An 18,595-nucleotide genomic window follows, 5' to 3' on the forward strand; every position below is an offset into this window, starting at 1 on the left:
CCAGCTGCAGAAAGTCTCCTGGGAATACTGCTCAGCACAGACCAAGCAAGCTTTTCAGAGTGCTAGGCTCCCTGGCAAGGAGACTATTAACTGCAAAAGTCTTGGGCAGTTCTGGAACCAAAGCAACTTCTCAATACCACTTCACCCAGCCTCTCCTGCTTTGTGGCTCACAAGTTGTTTGAAACATCACTCCCTGACCCATTCTTCTCCACTACGACCTTTCTCCCAAGGCTCGTCTTTGTCCTGCTTTCTTCCCCTAAAACTACTCCACTGCTCCTTCTGGTGTCAAGACTAAGTTTCTTCACCTGTGAGAGTCTGTGTACCTGCACTGCTCTCCGTCTCACCCAGATAACCCACTCCCCAAAATCTAGGTATATGGCAGCCAAGAAGAGGGTTCTTACACCAATGAGGAAGCTAAATTCATCCCTGCCTTTCATTTATTCCCAAATACTCCTCATCATCCGTGTCTCCTCTTTGCTTCTAGTGCCATGGTAGTAAATCTATGGTATGCGTGCCACAGCTGGCTATCATTTTAGGGTGACTTCTGCTTCTATCTTGGCAATGATCACTCCTTTCAGCTTCCTCCTTGTAGACAAAGTCTTTTTTTTTTTTTTTTAATTTTATTTAAGGAGAAAAAAGAAAAAAAAAAACAGAAAAAGGGTACAAGTTATACAGACTTTCAGAAAAAATAAACAGTAGGAAATCACTAGTTAATTCCATATTGTCATCTTAGAAATAGTTGTTGAAGTTACCAAATTAAAGCATATAGAGGGGACTTTCAAACAGTGAGACTGCAAACAGTTTTGTTCAATGATCCTACAAAACAGTAATATGGTTATCTATCTTATACACTTAAATATATATTCAGTTATATCTTTTAGAGAACTTTCTTTTCCTTTCTTTTGTACAATGACAATTACACATTTTGGGTTTTATTACTCCCACAGTTCTTATTACTTTTTTTTTTTTGAAGAAAGTAAAACCAAATGTGACATACCAGGACAGAGTCAGTCAAATCAAAAGGATGGACATAATACATAATGTAAAAACAAAATACAAGGTGATCAACAATGGTTACCATAATGCCTCTTGTTATCTTAAAAAGAATTGTCTATATCATCAGTTATAATAAAATTGAACAAAACAGTAAAGAATAAGACCAATAAAACCAAAACATTGGAGACATTGGAAGACTTCAAAAGAAGATAATAGTCAACCAGAATGGGTATCACAATGAATCTTATTGTCTTCATAGTTGTTGCCTAAACTTTCAAACTTGGTACTATCTAGCATAACAGAATAGAGGAAAATCAGTCAAAACAAGATGGTGAGAGCAATACAGGGTTTCAAATCAAGTTAACAGGAAATCAAAATGGGTTACTATAATATATCCTGCTATTTTTTATTTATTTTTCCCTTAATTGAAAGGATAAAAATGAAAAAGTAGATAATAAAAAGGAGATATAGACAAAGTCTTATACCACATTGGACATTTAAAGACTGGATTTTCAATTCTTTACAGAACTGGAGAAATCAACCTTAAAATACACAGAGAACTAGAAGAGATCCAGTATTGCAAATTAATCCTGAGTAAAAAGAGCAAACCAGAGAGCACTAACATCCTGAGCTATACAACTTTGCCCCAAAAGAATAGCTATTATCAAGAAATCCAATCATAACAAATGCTGGAGAAGCTGCAAGGAAAAAGGATACTTCTACACTGTTAATAGAAATGTAAACCACTATAACCACCACGGAAATCAGTGCAGGATTCCTCAAAAAACTGAAACCAAAAATTTCATTTGACTTAACTATTCCCTTTCTTAGCATCTTCCCAAAACAGTCAAAGACACCATATTACAATGATACATACACACCCATGTTTACAGCAGCACAATTCGTAACAGCTAAACCTTGAAAGTGGCCTTTATGTATATCAAAAGATAAATGGATCAAGAAAACATACTATTTAAAACACAATAGAACACAGTACTACTCTGCCATAAAGAAAGGTCACTTAAGTCATTGGTAGGAAAATGGCTATACCTTGAGACCATAATGTCAAGGGAAGTAAATCAGACACACAAGCTTAAGTATCTGATATGAGAAACCTAAAGTATAATGAAAATAGGAAGTAGGGAGACACATTTTTCTTAATGGGAAAGGAGACAAAGAAATGAAGGAGAGGGACAACAGATTAAACAAAGAAGTAGGATGTGTTACGTGCATGTACAAACTCCACACAAGGAACCACTGCACACATGTACACGTACAGACAGACAGACAGACAGATATCTATTAAAAAGTGCTTGATTTTGCTTTAGAACTTCCAGCATACCTAGGAGCAGCCATGTTATTCTAGGCTAAAGGGCTATCTTCCAGAAGACTTCTAAAATACTTCCCTCACAAAAAGAATGAAATACAAGGAAAGAACTGCTCCTTTTTAGATATACATTGTACAGGGATGTCATATCCCAAATTCCTAACCTAAGTCTGAAGGCATGAGTCACTGAAGCAAGTGTATAAAAGAGTCACCACCACACCACTTTGATGTGTGCAGCAACAGTATCACCTCTTTCATCATCATCCTAGGTAGGTACTTCCTACTTCAAAATTTTGCAGCTGTAAATATCTTACTGTGGCACTTATTCTTGCATATTCACCACCCACACAGGCTGTGAGCTTCCTGAAGACAGAAACAACTTCCCACAAGCTCTCATACACAATCAGAGAAAAAGCACAATAAATAGTATAGAGCACATTGACTCAATATGTTAAGTTAAATCAAAACACAAGCTCAAATCTACCTCTAATGAAATTTTGGTTTCTGAAAAAATATTTTATCTAGTCAAAAGCAAAAAACAAAGAAAACTCTAATCATAAATGTGGACTGTGCAGGCTGACTTCCATAGTACAGTAAGGGGGAGAAATTTTAAAAAGTAGAGAAACCTGACGAACACTACTTTCAACCAAGTGATCAAGGATTACATGAACAATTATAAATCATAGTGTTAATATGCACCCTTGATATAATATAAATGAAATATATGTTTTATTTTCTATTTTAAGACCAGGCCTTGTCCAGACTGGCCTCAAACTTGAAATCCTCCTGCCTCAGCCCCCTAAATAGCTGGGATTACAGTCGAAAATCACTGTGTCTGGCATATTTTTGTTCTTTTATAGAGTTTTATTCTAGTTGGTATTTAACTTTGTTTAATTTGGTGAATTCGGTCTTCCACCACTCTTCCTCACCACTTCCCTGGTGGCAGGTCAACTGAAATTTCCACTCATTTTTTGTGATCTTAGAGACCAAACCTAGGGCTTCCAAAACACTAGGCAAGTGCTCTATCAATGAGCTACTCCCTCAACCCACATTTGGTGTTTAAAGATAGTTTCTTCTTTGATTTCCGTTACTGTATTGTTTTTGGTTTTGATTCTTTGAAATTTAATTCAGCTTTTACAGTTTCATGTGGGGTAATTGGTCCAGCCTGGTACTCTGCAGCTACAAAAAGCCACGAATGTTCAAACTATGTCATTCTAGTATTTTTTTATTTTTATTTATTTATTTATTTATTTTTGTGCCAGGAATCAAACTCAGGACCTCATGCTTACAGGTAGGCGCTCTGCTGAGCTATATCCCCAGCCCAGATATTTTTATTATTAAATCATATTTTTAGGTTAGTTACAGATTTTTAAGTAAATTGGGAATTCTTATTAGAATTTGATGTACTATTATGTTCATTTTCTGTTAAGTCTGAAACTTGTTAAGAAAAAACCAAACACACAACTCATTTTATTTTCACCACAGAGGTGAGCAAAAACAAGAAAGGTTTTATTTTCCCCCTAAGAAATTAGGTTTCTTTTTCTTTTTCCTACTACACTGAGGACAGAACTGAGGGCCTTCTCACTGAGTGCAAGTCCAGCCTTTTTTATCTTTTCAGGCAGGGTCTCTTCAAGTCTCTACATTGCACAGGCTGGGCTCAAACTTAAGATCTTCCTGCCTCAGCTTCTCAAAGTGTTGCTCTTATACATATGAGCCCCTTTGCCCAGAAAACAGATTTCCATTTGAAGAAAAAAATAATTGGATTTAGGTGATTGTTATGGCTTATATCTAAAAGTTCCTCTAAAAGAGGGGCTTTTCAGAGCTTCTGGATATAGAGTGACACTGAGATTAAGGGTGCCCTATCCTGGATGTGAGTGGTACCACCTAAAGGGTGGGTAGCCTGAATAAAATACAGAGGGAAAGAAAGAATGCTATCTGCTACTGCTGCTGCCTTTGCTTACTGCTTTTCCTGTGCCCTGTTGTGCATACCACAACCTGCTGTTTCTCCTCTGTCACCCTACTTTGCCATGCTGCTCTACCTTGGAGCCAGTGGCACTATGGACCGAAATCTCTACAAACTGTGAGCTGAAATAAACCTTTCCATGTTTAACTTTGGGTGTTGGGTATTTTGTCTTAGCAACAAGAACAGTAACTAAGACAGTGACAAAAGCTTGTTAGGTAATTTTTAGGAACCTGAAAAGTTTTTAGATACACTGTTTTAACATTCCAAGTGCAACTCCCAGCTTCAAAGAATCAATTAGAGGAACAAACATCTGGCTACCTGTTTGCGTAACAATTCTTCCTGTTTCCGCCTTTCTTCCTCTTCTCTTCTCCTTTCTTCCAATCTTCTAAGTGCTTCTTCTTGCTGTTGTCTTTCTTCCTCTTCTCGCTGTCTTAATGCAATTTCTTGCTCCCTCTGGCGACGCAGAGCCTCCTCCTGAAGAGAAAAAAGATCAGGAGTGGGAACATATTCTCGGTCTATCACTCCGAATTTATGCTATCATCTGAAAAGATACAGCTTACATGCTGCTAAGTCTCTATTAATAGTAAATATAAAATGTTAATGAGTTGGGGGAGTGGGCTCATTAGAAAGTTTCTTAGGAACTGAATTTAAAACATGAGTAAATTGTAACACGTTATGAAATTTATCCTGATTTTTGTACTGGCTTTATCATTTGAGGGGCTCGGGATAGGGCTGTAATTTGTATGTCTCACTGCCGGGCAGCTTAACTACCTGTATAAGCATGACCATCCTATTGGGGGTGGCTTTTTCATCAACTTCATTAGTAAAAAGATGGGTAAAAGTGATTACATCTGTTTAACAACCAATGGTACAAGCTGCCTCATGGACAGTCATGTAGGTTCAAGCTGGCAAGCCAACCCAACAGGAGGCTTACATTAGAATCTAGGCTTTGGAACTTTCAGCTTAGAAGTATGGAAGAATCTATGTGTTGTAGAATGGGATCTGAGGAACAGACATTCCATCAATACTATTAGCTACAATACAGAAACAAGGGGCTGGGGATTTAGCTCAGCGGCATAAGCGCCTGCCTTGCAAGCAGGCAGTCCTGAGTTCGATCCCTGGTACCAATAAAATGGAAAAAGACACACACACACACACACACACACACACACACACACACACACACACAAAACAAACAAACAAACAAAAAAAAAAACCCCAGAAACAAATTATGTTGTCAGAATCATTTAGGGACTGCTGAGCACTACAAAATTAGATGGATTTCTTTTATGCAAAACAGTTTAGAGCCTTTTTATACTGATGCATAGTATAACTATAAGAAATGTAAGTGGTTCCTCTCTCAGCACGGAGACCTTTGTTTTCCACAGAGCATTTATAAGGGCCAATACAGTAAAGATAATGACTTCTTTTAACTGGAGTTTATAAAAATCACAACAGTAAAAAGAAGCCAAGCATATGAACAGTGAATTCCTCCCAAAAATAAAAGCAAGAAATTGAAAAATATTCAACTTCCATGTTATACTTTAATATTTAGCTATAAGAACTTTCATTAAAACACTCGTGTTTTAAAATACTGGTATAAAAAGCAAGGAACAGCGCTAGGGATATAGCTCAGTGGCACAAGCACAAGCTCCTGAGTTTGAATCCTGGTACCAAAAAAAGAAAAGACTGGGAATAGCATTCAAGGAGGCTGAAGCAAGAGCACGGCTGAGTTTGAAGCAAACCTGGGTTACTGAGTTCATGGCCAGCCTGAACTGCATAGCAAAATTCTATCTCAAAACAATCAAACTAACCAAAACAAACAAACAAACAAAAAAGGTGGGGGAAATGCCTCATGTTCAACAATGAAAAATATACTAAATTACTGTAACTTCCAAGACAAAATTTTTTACAGCTGGAAAATATGATAGAATTCATCAATGTCAAAAGGTAAATTGTAAAACATTAAGTACAAACAATACAAATTCTTTTTAAAAGCATATAGTCAGTCCTCTGTACCTCTGGGTTCAACCAACACAGACTAAAAATATTTGAAAAACAAATGTCTGTGTTTAAGGACTGGGGATACAATTCAGTGGCTCAGTGTATGCCTAGCAAGTGCAAGGTTCTGAGTTTGATTTCCAGAACCCCCCACAAAAAAAGTGTCTACACTGAACACGCGCAGACACTGGTTCCTAAACCTTGGCACTGGTTCCTAAAAAAATATGTTATAACTAGTACTTTACAGGTAGCATTTAAACTATATTAGGTTATAAGTCACCTAGAGAGGATTAAAGTATGACAGAAATATGCAGAGGTTTTTATGCAAATAGTCCTTCAATTATAGGAGGGCCCTGAGCCTCTGCAGATATTGGTGTCTGCATATAACCTAGAAAGAATCCTCTACAGGTATCAAGGAATAGGTGACTACAATTGCAGATTTTTTTCTATCTTAAAACAATAATCACTAAAACAGAAATAAAGGTTCATTTAGAAAAAGAATAAAGGGCAGAGGTCTTAGGTTAAGATAAAAACATATTTGTATGAGTATGGTAAATTAGAATGAATCACATGAAAAAATGTTCAGTATCAGTAATCATTAGGGAAATGCAAATCAAAACCACAGTGAGATACTTCTTCATAACCAATAGGAAAATCATTATCAAAAAAGAACGGAAGTGATAATTATAAACAAATAAAAGTGTCGACAAGGATGCAGATATTAGAACCCTTATGCAGTGTTATAAGAGTGTAAAATGGTACAGGCAGTTGTGGAAAACAAGCATGGTAGTTCCTCAAAAAGTTTCAAAATTAATTAGTATATGATGTAACAATTCATCATTTCTGGGCATACAGCCAAAAGAACTCAAAGTGAGGATTTAAGGGTCTATCTATCTACCCACGTTCACAGCAATGTTGTTCACCATAGCCAAAATGTGGAAGTTATCCAAAGGTCTGTCAGCAGATAAATAGGTAAACAAAAATGTACCGTTATTCATGAGTAGAGTATTATTTATTCTTAAAAAGAAATTCTTATATGCTAAAACATCATATATTAACTAAAATAAACCAGTCACAAAAAGATAAATATTAACACAGTATGACCAGGAACCCACAGTCAAATCGGTAAGGACAGAAGGATGGTGGTGACAGAGGCTAAGGAAGGAGGGACTGGAGCTCTCTGTTTCATAGGTAGAGTTTCAGTAGTCTGCAGAATGCACTCCTAAAATGACTAACATCTTAAATTTTAAATTTTATTTTGTATATAGGTTATCAGATTTTTTTTTTTCTTGAAAGTTCATTTGACAAAAAAAAAAAAAAGAAAAATGTAATGCTATGCACCGAATTAGTTCATGTTTTCAGCAGTAATGGTAGACTTTCTGAAATCTTGCTGGTTTATAAAATACAGGAAACTATGCAGAGGAAATCAATTTCAAGCATGAGTAATACACCTTAAGTGGGTAATGGTGGGAATCAGGTTCTTTTGAAAGCCAAGTGAGCCTTCTAAGGTTCTAAATTCCATTCTGTTTGTCTTGACACGGAAGTGAGAGGGTCGCCCAAGTCTGGGTCAGGCACTACTCCTATAGGGCACAGCTCTAGATACCTGTTTCCTTCGGGCAAGCTCTTCTTCTTCCCTCCTTTTCCTCTCTTCTTCCTGCTGCCTCCGAAGAATTTCCTCTTGCTGTCTCCGGAGCTCTTCTTGCCTCTTCCGTTCTTCTTCTTCCCGTTTTGCCCTCATTTCCGCCTCTCTTCTCTCCTGCTCTAGCTGGGATGACATGAGAGTAACCTCAGAAATTTAAAACCAAGCATGTAATCACCCAAAAGCAGAGTTGCCAGCACTGTTGAGAGGCTGCAAGTACAGGCCATTCACTGTTTCTTGTGCTGCAACTGAGTGATGAGACTTCATATGCAATCTCAGTTCTGGCATGTCAAGGCAGTCACAAAAGCTTTATGCTCTTCCAAACTGAACACATTTTGCTTTCCATTTTGGCACCTTCTCACCCCATATAAAATTGCACTACATCTAGATACAGGACAGAAGGTGGCCAGTACAGGAATAACATCAGATTTTTTTTTGGGGGGGGTGGGTGTCTTTTTGAGACAGGGTCTCACCATGCAGTTCAGGTGGGCCTTGAGCTCACTTTATAGCCCAGGCTCATTTTGAACCTGCAACAACCTTCCTGCTTCAGCCTCCCTAGTGCTAGGATTACAAGTGTGCACCACCACACCCGAAAACATCAGAATTCTTATGGCGTGGTATGTTTGGTATTTCTTCACTCATCCCTACAAAGAATTTTCTGACACAAGATCTAACAGTGCTGCTACAAGTTCTCAACAGCTATATCATAAAACTGCTAGTGTATAAAATTATACAATTCTTTAAAATTTGAAAACTAATCACTTAAACCAACTATTATTTACAATTTCCAATACTAGTCAAATCTAGCACCTAATCTCCAGTCCCAATGCCAGTTACAGTGCATGCCTCCACCATTCTGACTCACATGTCTGAGTATTTTATCACTTTTCCCATATCTATCTCTGCCTCGCCTCTCAAGTGCTAATTACAGGCATGAACCAACTTGCCTGGCTTTCTTCATACATTTCTTTAACTAATTCTAGTGCAACAACACTTTCACCTGCAACTTACTTTTTACCTCCTTGAACTCTTGTCATCCTCTAATTCTTCAAATGACCTAAATCCTACTAACTAAAGTGAAAATTAATTGGGGTATTGCCTATCAAAAGTGTTAACGTAGGCTGAGAATGGTGGCACACACCTGTAATTCCAGCACTCAGGAGGGTAAGGCAAGAGAACTGATGCAAGTTTGAGACCAGCTTGGGTTACAAAATGAGTGCAAGGCCAGCCTGAACTGCATAGTGAAATACTGTCTCAAAAAGGACCCCCCCACCAAAAAAGTCACCCTGTTCTTGACGCTCTTCTCTCCAGCTGAGCAGCTGGTCCAGATTCTCTCGACTACCTGTAAGTAAGTGCTCCTTGCCTATCTCCTTACCTACACACACAGGCTGCAAACTCTTGAATGACCTTATGATTTATCATCTGTATGTTCCCTCAGAAAGTACTAAGAAACTAGAAGACACAAGAGAACTGACTTGTTTATGGAAAAAGACCCTAACCACAAACCTTTCCACATTCTGGGCACACTAAACACCATCACTACTTCAAAGGATGAAACTTCAGTAAATGTAAAATAGAAACAAGAATCCCTCAGGGGCATGAGAACCCAGGAATCTTAACGACACCAGGAGTTGGTACAGAAGTCCTCTTCTGGCAAGTACTAAAACCAAAATTCAATATTCTTTCTTCCTCTAGAAAACGTGAATGAGCACAGCTTCTTTCACATCTGCGGGTAAGATTCACTATGGGAACTCAAGTCACAGATCAGAAGTAGTGGCTATTTTGTCAGCCACAGTACTTGCAAATAATGTTGATTCCATGAGTAATGTAACTAAAATGATCTTTAATGTTTCATGTAACAATCTTCACTCATTAATTTTAATTCTGTTTTGAGGTCTTTTTTTCAGAGAAGGCATAGTAAGGATAGACTATGAATGTATTTATATCAACTAAGTGTATCAGTAAATGGAAATAAAAAGTACAGCGGTCCCACTGTTAATGAACACTTTTGCTTGTGAGCTTTAAGGATGTACAATTTGATCTGCAGCAAAAGCATTTAGCAAAATTTTGTTTTTGTTTGCAAACTCTGCACTGGGTGAACTGAAAGTACCAATGTATATAGCTAGCCAGAGCAAGGTGACCAAAGAGAAATGCTACATCCTATAGCTAGAAGGCATGCAGTACTGTAACAGAATGAGTTGCAGACCTTTGCAGCTTTGGCTTTTTCTAGCTGCTGAAGCTGCTCCAGAGCAGGAGCTGGTGTTGTGGTATCCAGGGGAAGATCCCATACACTACTGCCTTCCCAAACTGTAAGGCAAGGAGAAAAAAAAAAAGGACAGTTTACACACACAATAACATACCCATGCCTCCCTGGATATGAACAAGCATCATAATATGTATTTTGCTTTAAGGAGACAGAACTGCCAATAGGTTCTCTTTTCTATCAACATATTCTTTACAAGAAAAGAAGCATTAGGCATCTATTAGGAAACTAATTTCATCCTTGCAAAGTTCTACAAAGCCATCTATTCATATCTGCCTCTTTACAGATGAACAAACTAGTTTGAAAACTGCCACAGGCACAGGGTAAGCATGCATGTGGCCATGCCAGGATTTCAAGAGCAGTGTGTGAGGTTCCAAAGCCCATGGCTATCTGGTAGCCATATAGCCTCTTACTGAACAGCAACTAGTGAGAACTAGATGGCTGCACACTGTAAATATTATTAAATGCTACTTAAATGTTCACTTAAAAACAGCTCTAATGTGAAATCCATTAAAGACAAACAGCATGTGCACTACAACTAGAGCTTAAGAAGTGACTGGAAAAGCTGGGCAGATTGCCTAAGTGACACTTGTTTTGACCTAAAAGGCAGCAGCACAAGGTCAGGTGTGGGAATAAACAGATCCAAGCTGCTAAGTCCCTGTACCTATTACTGGCAAGGTTTGCCAACACTATTTTTCAGCATTCTCTATTTTCTACAATCCTGTTATAATGCATTTATGGAGTACTAAATATTATCTGTATAAAACCAATGTTTTATTTTTAAAGGACTTTGACTGCATACAAATCCAAACAAAGAAATTGTTTAATATAATACTTAAGTTTCTAAACCACTGGAGAACATGTTAACTTTCTAACTGTAAATAGCTACCATGAAAAAATAAGGTACACATAGTATGCAAAGTCTGTGAAAGACAATCAGTCCTACCACTGCCATAATTTGCAGAGAATGCTAACGGAACTGTGGCTTGATGGCTCAATAACTCTAAGAAACACCCATGTCTATGATTCCTGAGAATTTCAAACATCAACAAATGTCTTTTTACAAGGATTATTTCCCATCTGGTCCACATATCTGACCCCAATTGCTTGTTCCACCAATTTCAAGACTTCAAATTTAAAAATTTCCAAGTTTTCTGATGAAAAAGATCAGAGAAGTAACTGAAGAAGGTGTCACTTCAAAGCAGGTTTCCTCCTCCCGAATCCGTGATACTTTCCATGATCACATACATATCAATCCTTAACTCAAAAGGAGAAAGCCCACTCTTACTAAACTTTACTTAGGCTTTTTTTTAAACTCTGGTTGAAGAGACCAGAAAGACGTTTTCACATTGGTTAGGACAACATAAAAAAAGAGAAGCTGATCTGAAACTCAAGAAACTTCATATACTAAAATAATTTCTACTAAATCCTTAACAGTGTAATACTATCTTTAATCTTTTGCTGGAACCTAGTAATAATGAAACTTTGTTAGTATTCAGTATAAAATGGGTCAACTCCTTGCTGGAGTTTTCAAAAATTAATTACAAAATTATTATTACACTGTTAAATCCTTGTGCTATACTCTAAAGGTCAACCTAAGTTTTTACCTGTAGGCTGTGAGGCTGCTGGCTGAAGTTCCCAAATAGAGCCAGTATCTGGTACTGCCACAGACCTAGTTACTGAAGGTATCATGTTCTGATCAGATATTCTGCAAAAGGGAAATAAAAAAAATTAGCATGTTCTTGTAACTTACAGAAACTAAAAGAGGAATTTCTACATTATTTGTAGGTTTTCCAGGTTATTTGGCCATAAAACTCCTTCACTGTTTTAAACAAAACCTAATACTACCAAATAGTTAAGAAACGAACAAAAATAGAGGCACGATGACCACACTTCCAGAATCATCTATGGTATAGCAAATACTAGTTTCTAAATGATAGCTATACCTATGCCTGTAAAAACCCCAGATTATCTCAATAAAAGTCATGGGGGTATTATGTGATAATGAAAAAAAATTTTTTAAAAATGTGCATTTTAGGGGCTGGGGGTTTAGCTCGGCGGCATAAGTGCCTGCCTTGCAAGCAGGCAGTAGTGAGTTCGATCCCTGGTACCGATAAAAATGAAAAAAGACAAAAAAAAAAAAAAAAAAAAAGTGCATTTTAGCTGTCTCTGAAGTTTCCTATGTGTTGGGTTAGCAAGTCCACTAGGTTCTCAGGGTCTCTATTTGCCTCTTTTTAAAACAGAGGCTCAACTACTGACCTGCTTGCCTCCAGATTAAAGCTCAGATGAGTAACATGAATTCTTCTGATTACTGGACTGTAGAGTTTTGAGAGAAGTGACTAATACATCTTCAGAAGGTAGGCTAAATATTCTGAGTGACAATCTGACTTTTTTTGTATCATGACAATCATGACTTTCTTCTCCTTGAGCCTATCCCTAATGGTTTGTGGATTCCAGAAAATCATAATCCTATATAACAATAATATTTTTTGAGATATTACAAAATGAAACAAAAATTCTAGACTGTAATTGTTTTAATACAGGTTCCCTAAAACAATACTATTTCTCAAAAGTGTTCATTATTCTTTACTAATCTCTAACTTCTGAGTAAAATGACCAAATAAATGCTTAATTCTACCTAAATTATTTTTTAAAAACAATATTATTTTTACAAACAACATGCAGATATGTGCTATGAGCATTCCAATACCATAATTTACACATTATACTAAAATTCCTTCTCTTCTGTGTATATGTGGTCCTCAGCTCACAAACAAACATGATACACAATTGAAAGGGCATTAACCTCATTTTCAGAGCCTGGAACTGTTGGAGAAGAAGGGCCAATTGCTGCTGCTGCTGGGATGAAGAGGCTGCTTTCTGTTGCTGAGCCAAAACTTGCGCATATTGTTGTCTGCAAAATGTTGGGGAGAAAAAAAGTGTAACCCTTATTTATTTTAGTTTACTAGAATGAGGCACTGAAAGACAAAGTTCAGTTCATCACCTCCCCAGGAGCCACAATTATAAACAGAAATCAAATATATTTTGTAATTTTTCATGATGAAAATTTTCACAAATAAAATTCCGTAATTCATTCTAGAAACACTCTTCTGAGTGAAAACAAAGTCACAAAAATGTCAAAAAACAAAACAAAACAAAAAAACCCACTGATCAATGCCCTCAAGGTAATAACAGTGCATTACCAAATTATAAACAAAAAATAAAATAGATAGGGACAGCTATTCACAATTGAAGCAGCCAGTGAAAAAAACCAAAATCACCTCTATAAAAATTCAATTTATGTTTTAACCTGGGGAGGTAGATCAAACCCAGAAGCAGTCTAATACTGAGACTATTCCCAGACCTTTTAAGGAATTAGTTTATTCAATTTGAGATAAGGTCTCACTGATTGCCCACGGTAGTAGTTAAACTTTCAACTCTCCTACTATAACCTCCTTCAGTGCTGAGATTATAGTCACTACATGTCCAGCTGCAACTTGGAAATTTTTACTCTACAAAGACCTAAAGTAAATTATCTTCATTTTTGCAGGTCATACAGTCTCTGTTGCAACTACTTAATTCTGCCTTTGTGAAGCAAAAACAACTACAGACAATCTGTACACATGGCCGTGTCTGTAACCCAGGAGGACTTCCATTATAAAAACAGGTAGCAGGGGGCTGGGGATTTAGCTCAGCGGCATAAGCACCTGCCTTGCAAGCAGGCAGTCATGAGTTTGATCCCCAGTACCAATTTAAAAAAAAAACCCAGTAGCAGGACCTCCCCACACTTTACTAATCTTGGCACCAAACTGAATCTTACTTCCATGAAAAAGACACACAACCTGACTGATTCTGCCATCATTCTACACCACTACTAACAGTACAAACGTTAATTTCTTCCCATTTTCTTGTCTATGATTTCTCTAAACATTGAAAGTTGAGACCCTTAGAAAGCACTTCAACTGTCAAATGTTTATTGGCTCTTCTTTTTTTTATGTGTCATCATCTGTAAACTTCTGACATTTAAGAAGTAAAATGAGACTAAAGTAGGATGTACAGTTGTTAGGTATAGCGAGACACCCCTGTAATTCCAGCATTCTAATAAGCTGAGGCAGGAGGATCCAAATTTGAGTCCAGTCTGGACACTTTAGTTACTTAGTGAAACCATCTCAAGATAAAAAATAAGAGCAAGGAATGTAGCACAGAACAAAGCCTCTGGGTTCAAACCCCAGTTATCACCTCCCTTCTCCAAAGTACAGTACAGTCTTATATAAGCCTCCAGGTCTCTGCTACAAGGTGAGCCTGGGGATCACAGAGGCTATTAAAAGTCTCTTGAGAGTGCACTCAATTCCACTGCATTACTGCTCTTACTGTATTAAGAATTGTTGGTACTGGAGGTGCTGCATCTGGTATAAGGCTGTAAGTTCTTGCTGCCTGGTCAGTCGTTCCTGGTCCATCTCCCCCTGGCAGTAAAAAAGTGGGGAAGAAAACACCACTAAATAAATGACAAAGAATCGTAAAGTCACTTAGTATCTACTAGTCTGTAAGCAAAATCTAACGTCCCACACCATGCTTGACCCAAATCCTAAACTCACTACTACCTTTAAGAACTAAAAAATGCCATCTAGTGGAAGAAGGTGGTGTCTATACTATGAGTTTCCCTGGTGAGGAAAGCTCCTTATGTACTTGGCAGCTATTCTTTACTGCTGCTTTGGAAACTGAATGTTAATGTATACTCCTGATTTTATTGTATCCAAAAAAAAAAAAAAAAAAAAAAACCACACAGTAGGTATTCCCAACCTAAAGTGATTTATAATTTTTAAAATCATGTAGAAATTAAGAGAAATGGACAAAAAAGAAAGGAGTACAATTATCTAAATGTCAATGGAGGTGTTAAGAATTTTGCAATGACACATAATGAACATGGGCAGCTAGTGTATCTAATGTATCCAACAGTGCTGAGCATATGCAAAGTTTTGAAAATTATTCTATTCCAAAAATAGAGGTTTCTATCATTATTAATATATCATGAGTTAGACAAACTACAGTAAACCCTTACATTTTTAGCTTGTATTTCAAATAATATGACTGGAATTTACATCTTTTAAGTTAAAATTTGCAAAACAAGACAGAAATGGAAGGCATTAAAAAAAAGCGTTAAAGATTACATGGAGGAAACTTAGGCAAAACATGAATATGCAGTTTGTATCTTTCTTATATACACTGCTCATATTTTAAAACAAAATATCTGATACACATCTTGAGATGGGATCATCTGAAGTTCAAAGACTTTTCTCCTCTTTCTTATTAAGTAACTGCAGGATAAAAGCTACCCAGGTCAATCCACATGAGCTAGGTATGGTGGTACACAACTGTCAACCTAGCATTCAAGAGGCTCAAGGTGAAAGAAAAACCACAAGTTCGAGGCAGCCTGAACTACATAACAAGTTAAACCCTGGCCTGAAACATAAAACACCATCTCAAAAAAACAAAAGAAACAAATATATTCTACATGAAACCCTAAAGTTTCAAGGAATATTCCTTGAGGTGAGCCTTCTTCTTTGCAGTGTTACTCAGGGAAAAGGTAACAGCTGACAGGAGGCAGAGCTTTCCAAAATATACCCTCAAGTGGGTATGACTGAGGCTTACCTTCTATATGAGAAGCTAAGAAATAAACTGGAACGGGAATGTCAAGATCCAATTTATAAGCTTTGGTTCCCCACCACACATGTAATCTCAATCTCAAAGAGAAATAAGGCTTACACTTGGTATGCATGTTAAATCTATGAACAAAAATACATACCGCAATTTTTCTTTGGACTTAAAACAACTAAGATTCTCATGTGTAATAACTCTCACCTAAGAATCTATGAGACATGAAAAAAAAAGTGTATGGCCACAGTGCTTATCTATAAACTGTCATGACTACAAGAGGCTATGTCTTATCTTCATCTCATAAGAACTTGCCACAAGGCCTGGCACAAGCCCTCAACGTACAGCTGATCAAATCAGTCAGAGGTATGCATTATCATAGAATAAGTGTGTGCACTGCAGGTATTTTTAGCTGGCCTTGAACTCACTACGTATGCCACACTAGCCTTGGATTCATGGTAATTCTCCTGCCTCAGCCTCTCAAAGTGGCAGGACTATAGCCATGCACCACCACACCCAGCCACACAAAAGGTCTTTTGACTACAATCAGTATTAACTATGGCCAGCCACCACTCACTTCAACCTGGAGAAGGAAGGGGAGCTAGATGTTTAGAGACCTCCAAAAGAAGGTCCTCTACTGGGAAAGGCCAGGAGCAAATTCAAGAGAAAGATTAAAAGTTTAAGTCCTTAAACATATTCTGAAGCACTAGTGACTTTATTTTAAGGTAAACCTCAAATTTAAGAATTTTATGAGCTAAACACCAAGAGGCAAACTGAAGTAAAAGAAAAAAAAAAGTGCAGTTTATCTAGCATTAACAAAGAACTGAAAAGAGACCAGCTGCATTGAAGCACAGTAGATAAATACAGGTAAAAGTTATGATATAAGCTTAGGAAAGTAAGGAGTCAGGCCATACAGGTCACAGTAGGTGGGTCAGGATAAAATAGGGACTTTGTTCTACAATCACTAGAAAGCTACTGAAAATTCTGGGGCATGTGTGCATGCGTGTGTGTGTGTGTTAAAAAGGAGGGATGATATAGTCAGAGAGAGGGAGTAAGACAAAATATGAGTGAATTTGAAGAGGTTCCTTTTATAGCTCAGTATTCACCCTCCCACTCAGACCCCCCATTATAATCCATTTCAATTACTTTCTTTCCAAGAGGAGCAAGTTTCCCTGCACCTAACACATATCCCATGCTGGTGGGAAGGCACTCACCATATGAGGAGGGGGAGCTGGGCCAGGCGAGAAGGGAACCCTTCCCCACATTTTCATGATGTCACCAAGGGGCTGGAAGCTTTCATCACATGCTCTCTTCACCAGCAAAGACATAGTGAAGTAGCCTGCCTGAAACCACTCGGCCATCTCCTGACTATTGAAGGGACCTACAAGAGCACCAGTGAAACACAAGGGTAGTAAGAATCCTTTCCGGCTCTAAAAACAACCCAAAAACAAAACAAAATTCCCTGAATCTGATCATAATAAAAAACTTTATAGTATCTTACTTTACCTCCAAAGGTGGTAAACAGGCTTTTAACTAATAAAATACAACAGAAACGATTTTGGAAAAAGTCTTGTTTTTTTTGGTTTTTTTTTTCTTTCTTGTTGTTTTTTTGATATGTTTCACAGTGCTGAGACTCAAATCAAAGATTCCCACACATGCTAGGCAAGCACTCAACCACTAAACTACACCCCATCAAACCTGTTGATTACACCCCACATTCTCATATTAAGCAGTGCTTAATTATTTTAAGGAGCATAATTATCTCTAGCTACATCTCTATTAACAACTCATTTGTCAAAAAATTATGAAACAACTGAAAAGGGTTACTTGCTGGATTCTTTACCACTTAGGTATAGAGAATACAAATATTCCAGCTGAACATGCTCCCCAATATTTATGTTCTGCCAGACACTAGTGAAGGTAGGACAAAATATAAACTATAATCAATTAAACTAAGATTACTATTTACTTAGTACTAACTCTGGCCTCAGGAAAAAGTAATAATCTTTAGAATTCTACAATAAAAAATATTCAAGTATTTTGTATATACAATTAACAAAGCCGTCTGATCAGTAAAGCATTAATGAATTCATTCAACACAATATTTACCAAACACTGATTATATGACCTAACCAATGAGAATTTGGCAATTTTAAAATAAAACCTTGGGACTTCCACTTCAGAAATGTAGAGCAGATATACTTTCCCCTACTCTTTCTGCTAAATGTACAACTAAAAAGCACTGACATTTATAGCTAAAATAAACAAACAAACAAACAAAAAGACATTCTGAAGACAGCAGATTGACTAGAGGCCCCCAGGATGAGAAAATGCATGACACTGAATTCCTCAGAGCCAGAGTTTGTCTTAAAATTTTTTTTTTAATGTTAAAATGGTATGAAAGCAGGGCTGAGGATTTAGCTCAGCGGCATGAGCTCCTGCCTTGCAAGCAGGCAGTCGTGAGTTCGATCCCTGGTACCGATAAAAAAAACGAAACAGACCCCCACCTCCCAAAAAAAGGTATGAAAGCAACACACACTAGGTAGAAGCTATGCTTCAAATTCTGACTTTCTCCCAGCTAACAATATGCAATACTCAGTGGTAAAACTGTTCCAGTCAGCCATAGGATAACAAACATGTAAAAACCACACTACAGTGCACGGTGTTGCTAACTCACCACATCCAGCAAGTTAGGTAAATTAAATGCATTTTGACAATATTTTCAACATATGATGGGGCTACTGGGACTTAACC

The 18,595-nt window shown here is 37.3% G+C and overlaps 1 protein-coding gene across 5 annotated transcripts in view; it reads right to left on the reverse strand.

Moving 5' to 3' along the window:
• Positions 1-18,595, reverse strand: part of Gigyf2 (GRB10 interacting GYF protein 2) — a 128,714-nt gene that overhangs the window by 15,689 nt on the left and 94,430 nt on the right. For all 5 annotated transcript variants that reach the window (XM_013157487.3, XM_063237101.1, XM_063237100.1 and 2 more), the window contains 7 exons: positions 17,056-17,222; positions 14,561-14,652; positions 12,996-13,103; positions 11,797-11,897; positions 10,133-10,233; positions 7,891-8,052; positions 4,605-4,760 (listed from right to left, as the gene is read on the reverse strand). In XM_013157487.3, the coding sequence (XP_013012941.1) occupies positions 4,605-4,760; positions 7,891-8,052; positions 10,133-10,233; positions 11,797-11,897; positions 12,996-13,103; positions 14,561-14,652; positions 17,056-17,222 (887 nt within the window). The remainder of the gene's footprint in view (positions 1-4,604; positions 4,761-7,890; positions 8,053-10,132; positions 10,234-11,796; positions 11,898-12,995; positions 13,104-14,560; positions 14,653-17,055; positions 17,223-18,595) is intronic.

This window comes from Cavia porcellus, unplaced genomic scaffold (assembly GCF_034190915.1).
Source record: "Cavia porcellus strain 051 isolate PalLab524CR breed Dunkin Hartley unplaced genomic scaffold, mCavPor4.1 scaffold_26, whole genome shotgun sequence".
Taxonomy (NCBI): Eukaryota; Metazoa; Chordata; class Mammalia; order Rodentia; family Caviidae; genus Cavia; species Cavia porcellus.